The sequence below is a fragment of the Orbicella faveolata genome, unplaced genomic scaffold (genome assembly GCF_042242905.1).
Source record: "Orbicella faveolata isolate gen_17 unplaced genomic scaffold, um_ofav_v1 contig_24, whole genome shotgun sequence".
Taxonomy (NCBI): domain Eukaryota; kingdom Metazoa; phylum Cnidaria; class Anthozoa; order Scleractinia; family Merulinidae; genus Orbicella; species Orbicella faveolata.
The window spans coordinates 11472580-11483377 of NW_028301552.1; the positions used below are offsets into that span (position 1 = coordinate 11472580).

General features: G+C 39.0%; 1 protein-coding gene across 1 annotated transcript; it reads left to right on the forward strand.

Moving 5' to 3' along the window:
* The first annotated feature begins 41 nt into the window (after positions 1 to 41).
* On the forward strand, positions 42 to 7032 carry LOC110043185 (monocarboxylate transporter 4-like). Its single transcript, XM_089291373.1, has 4 exons — positions 42 to 407; positions 1973 to 2595; positions 4086 to 4455; positions 6389 to 7032. The coding sequence occupies exons 1-4, from the start codon at positions 206 to 208 to the stop codon at positions 6583 to 6585; spliced, it is 1392 nt and encodes a 463-aa protein (XP_089147499.1). The 5' UTR covers positions 42 to 205; the 3' UTR covers positions 6586 to 7032.
* The last annotated feature ends 3766 nt before the right edge of the window (positions 7033 to 10798 follow it).

Consider the following 10798-nt stretch of genomic DNA (forward strand, 5'->3'; position numbering starts at 1 on the left):
TTTACATGCAATTAGGAAAAAATCCTAGATTGTCACGCGCGTAACACAGTACAGCGGCAGTTCAGCAGGTTTACCAAGGTTTACCAGTCTTGCTACATTTCGTCCAGTCAGTCTACCAGTTTATGTTGTAGTTGAGTAAAACGGATTTTACAGATAAAGGCTGATCAAATTCTTTGATCTCTCTCGTTGGAACTTTAGAACAAGAATGATGAAATGCTTTGGACTTTTCTCGGCAAATTCACCTCAATGCGGCAGCATTTGCAGGAAAGAACTTGACAGTCCCTGGTCATGGCTAGTTTGTTTCTGTGCCACGTCCTTGATTGTTCTGTCGTTTGGCGTCTCGCTCAACTTTGGAGTCCTGTTTCCCGTACTGATGGACTATTTTCAAGAAACACGGGAACGAACAGGTGGGTTGATGTTGTTAGGTCTTCTTATGGCCAAGTTCTCTGGTCGATTTTCTGGTATTGCTCATTGCGCCATAGAAAAGTCAAGAAAACGTTGGTGTTCCATTCAGAGATTGCACAAGAAAGCCAAATGTCATTAATGATTCACCGACGGAAATCGATTCGAAACATTATTGAGGTTCGAAAAATCGAAAGTAAATTTATTGCAACATTTTTGCCAATAGAGCAAAAAATTGGGGCAGGCAAAAAATACAGGTTCCAGGCCTCAGGTCACAAGTCACTCCGGTTAGTCTGAAATAGCACTCTGGTTAGCCTGAAATAATACTCAGGTTAGCCTGAATAACAAATTAGAAACCCCCCAAACCCCACCCCAGCTAACGCAGTCAGTGGCAGCTGAAAAAAAGGCTCACTTTTATTTCATCCCTCCCCCCTCCCCCCTCCCCCATTTCTACCCTACTCCACCCTTTTTGAGCTCCTGGATTTGCCACCCTGTTTAACAGCGTACTAACTTCAAAAAGAAATTCAGTATTACAAAGATGATGTGGTAGTAATTATGAGAGTGAAGAATGATCATCGCAGTTAATATTCCAATTTAAGCAATTGGAAAGAAGAAGCCTGAAAAAATCAGGGCTTCAACGGGATTCGAACCCGTGACCTCCGCGATACCAGTGCGATGCTCTACCAGCTGAGCTATGAGAATTCTCTTTCCTTACGTGCAGATCAGAGGATACTAGAGCATGTTTAATTTTTTGTTTTTTTTTTGAAAACAAATTGAATGACCAAGGGCGCTAAGTCTTAATAAATGTGATTTCTGAGTTGGAAATTAGTTTTCTGAAATTATGCATGATGGAGAAGTTCATGGCACATCACAGGATCCTTAGGGACTATAATTTAAAGGTTTTTGACAGGAGATTTACATATACTCAGGTCATTCTATGTTCATCAGTCTTGTGATATTTTATGTTTTTTGATTTTAAAAACAACCTAAAGAAGGGATTGTAGAATAACTTTTCCTGGAGGTCTTGTACTGCTACATTAGGTGAGGAGTACATTTCCACATGTTTTCTTTTTTTTTTTGCCCTATCTTGATTTAAAAGGGTGGGTTTTTTTAGTGGTTTTTCGTGTCTGTCATAGCATAGGTTTTAATTCTTAAGAACCATGACTAGTTGTAATGTGTGAGGATACATGTAGCGAAATCGATGTGTAATAACATGCAACAAAGAAACAGCTTTAAGTGATTTATTCGCCCAGTGTTGCACACAATGCAGGCCCCCAAAATACAGACAGTCCTTGTGCTTAAATTGTTACAAAATCAAATAAATCATACAAAGCATCTGATTGGCTGAAATCAAACTGGTGATCAAAATAACACAGGCTAGGGCACGTGCAGAATAACATAAGGCAATGTCTCTACAATACATTAGAATACAATCTGCATCAGATGACTGACTGACACATCCTTAATAAGCTTTTCACACTGAATGTCTCATGTTAGTGTTAAGTTTGTAGATTTATTATTTGAAGTGTGTCAAATGACAGTTATGCTATTTTCTTTATATCTTCCACAGCCTGGGTTGGGTCAGTTGGAATAGCATTGACATTTGCCCTTGGCCCTTTGACCAGTGCGTTGGTGAATCGACTTGGTTCCCGCTTAACTGCAATTACAGGTGGATTATCGTGTGTCAGTGGCCTCTTACTCTCATCTCTTGCTTCAAGTATCTACATCATGTATCTAACTTACAGTGTTTTGTTTGGGTTTGGTAACAGCTGCCTTTTTGTTTCATCCTATATCATAATATCACAGTACTTTGAAAAGAACCGTTTTATAGCAACTGGCATTTTAGCGTCTGGAACGGGACTGGGTGTTTTTATTGTTGCGCCAATCCTACAATCCTTGCTGGACTCCTTTGATTGGAGAAAGACTTACCGCATAACTGCTGGGATCATTGCAGTTGTTTGTGTTTTGTGCTTGACGTTTGATCCCACTGTAACAAATTCTAAGAAAGGGAAAAACCAAGCCCACAATGGAGAAGAAAAAGAATTAGAAAGTCAAGATGAGCCGGAAGAAGGAACTACAGAAAAAGCAAACAAGTGGATAGACTTCTCTGTGTTTAAGGAGAAGGTGTTTGTCATTTTAACCCTTTCATTTGCGTTGGCCTTGTTAGGACATCATGTTCCAAGGTTGCACTTGGTAAGATTCTGCTATGTAGATGTAAGCTGTTCACACTAGCATTATCCAGTGGCGGATCTAGCCTGGGATGGGCCCAGGGTACTTGGGCCTCTTCTTTTTGGCAAAGCGCTTATAATAAAAATAACAAAATTTCGAACCCCACTTTTGGAAAACACTTTCCAAGGGGTCCAGGCTTTTAGCCAGATGGGTGTCCAAGTGTCTTGTGGACAACCACATTTTAAACAGAATTGTTTCATTTTTCATATGGTGCCTTATGAATTGTTCATTTGAGCAGCCCTAGCCCTATAGCACATTTTAGATGCCTACTTTTCAAATCCTGACTAAAAGAAGGGGTCCCCATGTTATTAAGAAGTCTCAGGGGCCTCTTCATATGAGCCTAATAACCGGACTGGCTTGCAGGTTTCCAAGATGAATTTTGTTGTCTGTTTGAGATATATGGGAAATTCCGGCCTGGTCAACTGGGATGAAATTCAAGACACAAAACCAAAATGGTGTCATATAAAGTTGCATTGTTCGCAGCTAGCCTATCATAGCCTTGTAGCTGTTGGCTCTCTTGACTTGTGACGTAGTCTTTTCTAATAAAGCTAATTTGCATACTTCTGAAGTACATACATGTACGAGGCAAAAATTATGCCATTTTGGCTAATCCATTGCCAAAGCAAAGTCATTTTGTCTATTGAATTGAAACAGGGTTCACCCAGCCGGTTACCCGAGCTTGAGTGTTTATATGGGAAAAATTTTCATCCTGGTTCACCGTTGCTGAGTTCTCAGTTATAAAAACCATGATCTCGGTAACTGGGCTGGCCTGCCTTCTGATACGTTCATAAACATATCAAAATATTAGCAAAGAAAACAGGAGTGATAACATGAGGCAAGATCTCAGTAACCGCGCCATCCCAGTCAACCGGGCTCATATGAAGACACCCTGGATCCATCACTGTTATTCCCCCTCAATTCACAGGGCTGGCATAACCTAATTACAGTTAATCTCATTCCATACTCGTCTGACTGACCTCAAAATGTCTGTCAAGGAAACAACAATCACACCAAGCTTGTACAATGTGAATCACATTAATACAGATGTGAAAATCACATTGTTTTGACTGTAATGTAGTTACATTTTTCATTTTTCTATTCGCACATTTGCATTTTTATTAAGGCATTAACTTGCGCTGCTAATGAATGTCACCCCATAGGGATAGGGTTGGGCCTTCTGAGTTCCATGCCAGAAGGACTGATGATGATAAACAGGAAAAAAAGTGACAAAAGATGGAAAAATAAATTTCTTATATGAAGACAGTTTTGATACTGAATATAACTGTAATTACTCAGAACTGCAGTACATTTGTATTTTGACTTATCCTATGGGCGTGCCAAAGTACAACAAGGTTCTAGAAGTATTAAGTGTCTAACTACTATCGGCCACTAAGATATCATGGTATTACTAACAATATATCAATTTGATTCTCTCATTTTTTTTGGCACGGCAGGTAAAATTTGCAGAAGGCCTCCAGGTGTCAGCTGATGCAGCTTCAAGGCTTTTCATTTACATCGGTATCAGCACATTTATTGGCCGATTGCTCAGCGGTTTCTTGTGTAACATACGTTGTGTAAATCCCTTCTATGTGTTTATGGTTGGTCTCATTCTAGATGGCTCGTCTGCAGTCTTTCTTTCTCAAGCTAAACACTATGGACAGCTTATTGCATTTGCCTTTTCCTATGGATTAGCAGATGGTCTTGTAATAGGAACTTTTAATATTACCATACTCTACTGTGTGGAGCCAAGTAAGAGGGCATCAGGATTTGGTTTATCTGCTCTTTTCTATGGAACAACAACTGCCACTGGCCCTCCTTTGGCAGGTAAAAGTATCACTGTAAATATCTGCAGACTAGATAATGTTGTATCATTTTCTACAGCATCCTCAGCAGTGCGTCTGTGAACTGATGTTTAGATAAGTTTTGCCACTTTCAATCATCGGATTAGATTTTATTTATTATTTTTATTTCTTTTTTTTTTTTTTTTTTTTTGGATTTGCCACACAAACAAAAATAGAATTAGAGTACAATGATTAATAAATAACAAAAATTAATATACAAGATTACAATTAAGATGCAAAACTACAGTGAGGGAGCATAATAAAAACCATGGGGCTTGTAAGCTTAGGTTGTCTCTCAAGAAACACCAGATGACTAATTTAGATAAAGTAATTGATGACAAGCCTTATTTTTTGACAGAGTTAATAGTTACCGATAATATATGCTTTAAGTTTTTTGCTAAAAGATGCCAGTAATGAAGAGTCAGAAATTTCAGGTGAAAGAGATAAGTTAAAAAATTTATGAACTGGATAGAATATGGAGAATACAGTAAAAACCTGCATAAAAGAACATGTTTTGGGGTTTTAGGCTGATTTTGTTTTTATATATCGGGTGTTTTCTGCAAAATCAGCCTGAAAATGTTCTTAAGGTGTTCTTAAAATTGTTTCTAAAAATTAAATACTGCATAGACTACCAACAGATGAAATCAATGTGCAAGCACAACATTGTTATCAATTAATGGATAGCACATACATTGATCTACTCAGTACTGTACTTAGTATTGAACCCTAACAGGTTATTCTAATCTAACTGGCAGCCAGTTTTTTTATATAAGAACAATTTTCATCTTTCAGGCTGAATGTGTTGTTATGTATATGGTACTTTTTTGACCAAATTTCAGCCTGCGTGTTCTTATGTGGGTTTTTACTGCACAAAGAATACGGAGATTCCCATATACGGAGAATATGGAATACGGATTCCCAATACAGAGAATATGGAGCTTAATTCTCATACTCAAGTGGGAAAGTTTAAAGAAGCAGCTAACTTTGATTTGGGATAATCAGAGCATTTTATAATGAACCAAACATTGATGGACTGACTGCATCCAAGTTATCAAATTAAAAATCTAACAGTTGCTCCACACATACACATGGAGAATGTTTGGTGGATAACCAAGGCATTTGACACAGAGTAAGACTTACCATCTCACATCCAACAAGTGCATAACTGTTTCATACAACTACAGTAGGAAAGCACATGTAGATGAAATAAGTCTTGCTAATTTTGTGGCTGATGTCCACACTGCTTAGCCAGTTAAATTATCCAGACCCAGCTCTTATTACAGTGAACCTTATATTAAGTAGACACTGCCCTCAATAATTGCAAACGTTTCTTCCCAGCAGATACTAACAGGGATCCAGAGGGTACAGTGTTCCTGATAAGTAGGGAGGTCTCAGGTGAAAAAACCTACAAGGTCAGCCACATGACCCAACAAATAATATTTGGTGGGAGCAGTGGGAATTCCTTGTTGTCACCCTGCTTTGAAAACTTACCTGGAACCTTGGGGTGTCTCGTTAGTTGAGGATACATTGTTACGATCATACTAATTTAAGATGATAATTTTATCAAATCTATCAGTTTATTCCTCTTAATCAATTCTTTGCTATAAATATCGCCTATGGTTTGCTAGACTCCTAATTGAGAGGTTCATCATCTAGCAGGTTTCAACAATGGACCAATTTCGATATATTAAAATTCAGTCTAACACAATAGACCTCAGTACGAGGCTCTGGGGAATAAACCCCACAAACTCTGTAGTTATTCCCCGGAGCCTCGTACTGAGGTCTATTGTTTTAAGCTGAATTTTACTATATTGAAATTGGTGTATTTTATTCAAAGTATCTCTGGTTGGTTATCAGAGGCGAGTGAAGATACAAGGTAAGCTTCTCAATAATCGTGACTTCTTTTTCTTCCGTAGGTTTTATAACAGATCGTCTCCATACATATGTTCCATCTTTTATCATGGCTGCTGCAACAGAATATACAGCAGCAGCATTGCTTCTAATCCTCATCTGCAACAAAAAGAAGACGCAGAATTACAAACCGTCAGACTCTTCAGAAAGCACAATGCACAATGACCATACAGGTGTAATGCTGTGGCAGACCCAGGTGTAAATCTCACTAAAAAGGAGCCTCAAAACTTTTAATCAGCAGTTCAAATGCCTTAGCTTGCCAAACGAATTGAGGGCTCTGACAAGCAGTCATAATTTTTAAGACAAATTTATTCTTGTTTCCATAAAATTTACCGTGCCTGAATTACATTAAGACAATAAAATTGGCTGCTTGTTCATTCATACTCCAAGGTTATAAGACTTGCAAGCAAAGCTTACATGCCATTTGAAACTGAGGTTAGCAAGGAGTAGTACAATTATTAAACGTAATTTACTAACCAAAAAAAAGTGAGAAAAACACCAGAGAACCACATAATTGATCTCACTACATTGACATTACTGAAAATTTTAATTTTCTATGTCATCAAAAAGAGGGTTATTTTGATTTCTTTAGAAGCTATTTATCACTGAGTATAATGTGATACAGTGAAGTAAATATATTTTTGCATTCTCTTATGGTTTTTTTCCTGAACGCACAAGAAAAAATGTCTCAGGAATTTTGCTCAAAACCTTATTTGTTTGCTTTGCTTTTATCAGAGCTTGGGGCCCTCAATAGGACAGTCTACAAGCTACAACACCCCGAGGGGGGTTGCTGCCAGAAAAATTAGGTGGGGGTGTGCGTCCCACTTCTGAAAAACCTGACTCTATTTAAGACCAAAACCTGCAATTTTCCCTACCCTCTTTAATACCTGACCCTTAAATCAATACATACCCTGTTTCAGACCCGCCTTGTAGTTCAAACTAATGTTGTAGGCATTGTGAGGGGCTCAGGGGTAGTGGAATAAAGCCCTAAGTGACTTTTGGAAAAGGTTGGTTTGACCAACTTTGAAGTACCCCCCAACAAGTACAACAATTTATTCTTGTCTTCATTATTGGCCAAAAAGAACTAGTAGTAATAATAGTACTAATAGTAATAATTACAAGTAATTATTATTAGTTCTTTAAAGACAACTAAAATCAGAGTAAACTGTGAAAATTGCTGCTTAAGGTATTTCAATCCTGGCTGCCTCAAAATTTGCCTCAAAAGTCACTTAGGGCTTTATTCCATGCACCCCTTCAATTGCCTTTAATATCCATAATGATGAAAAAGTAGCTTCTCTAAAAAATCATACCCAATTGAAGACTCAAGTGCAAAAACCGTACCCTATTTGAGACCAACATGTACGCACGGCCAAAATCCGTACAATTTCTGACCGAAACGGCTAGGAAACCAGAGCCTTTGGGGCTGCACATAGCTATATAGCCCATATAAGGGAGTACCCCCCACCCAGCGATACCACAACCTATTCAGCAATACCTGTTATTGATCATGAATTTCGTCATAACATTGTCGAAGTAGCTGTGGATCTGCAGACTACTTTGACAATGTTATGATGAATTTCGTTCTCAAGAACAGGACAGACGTATGAAAAGCTGACATCAGTTTGTTTTTTACGATTATGCTCTCACTCCTTGACGCATCGCATAAATTATAAATTTGCATGCCTGTCCGCCTATTGACGACGAAAATTAGCCAATGAGCGCGCGAGAATTTATGCAGTTATCTAATCAAACGCGAGAGACTGTTTCACCGGGATATCCAAACACCGAGAAGAGAGTTGAAAATACGACGCGAAACGTAGTATTTTTGACGAGATTCGTGGTGTTTGGATAGCCGATGAAACACTGTCGAGTTTTTGATATATCTTCTCAATCGAAACCAAAACTAAGGAGTAAACGGAGAAGTAAAATCGTCAAAATCTATGCTAATTAACACCGTGTGTCCAAACCTCCTTCACGGTTGTGATTTTCTTTGTTTTAGCTTGATTAAAGAACGTACAACTCGTACCCTTCTTACGGGGGTGCTCGTCGGAAATTTCGAAATGAACCCCTAAGATGAACCAAGATAATGTTTGTGGGCGTGGCTTGAAATTTCTTCCACCCCTAAAAGGTACCAATTCTAAAACTACGTATTAACTTCGGCTCTATACCCTAAAAGGTACCGCAAAAGCTGCCGTTGAGGACCTTTTAAGGCTGTACGACGAGCAACCCCGTCAAATTTATATCGGAGTACCCCCAGGGTCCTACTACAACCCCCAAAAATTCAGTTTTGTCTTCCACGTGCGAGAATATCGAGGCGAGAAGCGATAGGGAGCACGATAGACGACGTTCATAAGACATATTTGAAATATTTGTTTACTTATTTACAGTATCCCCAATTAGCACATTAGTGCTAAATACACCGACACTTAAATAGAGTGATTATTATTATTATTATTATTATTATTATTGTTATTATTATTATTATAAGCTTATTTATAAAACTAATAGGGTTAAGTCTTCTTTCAATGAGTTTTCTCGTGGACGGGAAGATGAGAAACTCTGGGAAAGAGGTTGACGTCGTCTTGGCGAGTTTGTCTTTGTCCTTATGGAGATCGATGTGTGTGTGCACTACATTTGACCATGTTTTAATCAATATATACGCTTTTAAAACGTTTTATATGAAAAAGATTGATTACGCATGAATAACAGTCAATCAAACCATAACAAGATTTTAATACCAGTTAACAGAAGATGTTTTTTCACATAAGCGGTCATCCACGAGTACACGGCAATATGTTGGTCAAAAGTACAAGCGGAGGGGGGGGGGGGGGGGGGGTTGGCGTGTTGGGCCAGTTGGGTAATCAGGGCAAATTTACAAAGAAGTAAAGCTGTAAAACGTACCATTTCTTTATATTTCCGTTTTGATAACACATTCGGAGACGAAACGTACTGTAGATGGAAAAAGTTCCTTATCTAGGTTTAACAGCGTGTTTGAGCCGATCGACTGATTGTTGTGGGCGTAGGAAAATTTTTACGGTTAAACCGAATAAATTGATCAAGTCCTAGCCGCTCAAGCCAAAAAAAGAACTTCTCCGATGCTCTGATAAGCAGGCTAATGCCTAACTCAATCGACTCAAAAACGGTAGTTAACGTAGAAAAGGGGTTTCTCTATTTACAGTTAAAGTTTCTTCTCGAAAATTAAACTCATAACGGAAATATGAAGAAAAACGTATCGTTTGCCGCTTTGTTTCTTTGCAGTCTTGCCTCGATTACCCATAATGGCCCTTGGAGCGTGAAGGGGTCTATTGCTGTATAATATTTACGTTTTAGATTTATTTCTTTGCTACAATGCTAAATCATCTAAAATTAATGTTACTTTCCGTCACTCTTGCAACTTTAAGTCATGTCCGTAAACTCCTTTCACACCTGGCCTCCAGCATCGCTATGCGGAGAACATCGATCCATCTAGATAAAGGCTGTAGTGAGTCCTGGGACCCATACAACCAGTAAACTACGAGTCTCAGGCCCAACAATGTGAGTCCCAGATCTATGAACATGTGTTCCGTACACTTGGGGACAAATAGCAAGTAGACACGGGTTGGCCATTCGGTGTCTTAAAGACCAGCCTGTTGAAAGAGTGCAATATTTTGAAAATTCTGCCCTAGGACTCAGGATTCCGTTATGACTAAACTCTATGATTTTCCATACCCTATTTATGACCTGACCCTTAAATCAATACCCTGTTTCAGACCTAGCTGCCTTAGAATTAGTTCCCTAGATTTAAGAGTACATGAAATTGTCATCTCTACCGTCCACAAGTCAAGTGTACTTTTTCAGCCACGGCTGGCGACGTTTTCGTCCTTTGGAACTAGAAGGTGTGTGCCGATTTTTGTGCGGATCAGCTGCCCCACGGTGAAGCTGATTTGCCACCTTAGGAAAAGAAAATGTCAAATGCCTGTCTAATTCCCGGGAATTGGGCGGGCTTGGAACTGACAGAGCCATAATTCACTGAGGTAATGGGTAACATTCTTCGAGCATATGCTCCTGTGTTACACCAGGAAACGTTATAAAATGTCCAGCTGATGACGAAATCTTGCCTTCTCACTCACGAGAGAACACAAATGGGGCATTCACGTTTTACTTTTCCGACTAGCTATCGAAAAAAATCCGCTTTTTGGCTTCATGTTACGTCGTGTTGGTAAGATGATTCATACACACAAAAAGTGCCAGTCGTTGCAGACCGCCTCGCATTGCCAACTAGTTCAGTGAGACTGAGTTCAGTCAGGTCGGCTGGGAGTTCAGTAGAGTAATCTCTGTAATGGCGACTTCCGTGATTCTGATTTGCAGTCGACTCGTTGTCGCTGGTCTGTTGCTGGTTTATAAAGGTAAGAGAGTCATCAAGATTGCTTTTTTCA

Coding starts and splice junctions, on each gene's coding strand:
- LOC110043185 (XM_089291373.1), top strand. CDS start 206: ATGATGAAATGCTTTGGACTTTTCTCGGCAAATTCACCTCAATGCGGC. Junction 408..1,972: donor AGAAACACGGGAACGAACAG/GTGGGTTGATGT, acceptor TATCTTCCACAG/CCTGGGTTGGGTCAGTTGGA. Junction 4,456..6,388: donor CACTGGCCCTCCTTTGGCAG/GTAAAAGTATCA, acceptor TTTCTTCCGTAG/GTTTTATAACAGATCGTCTC.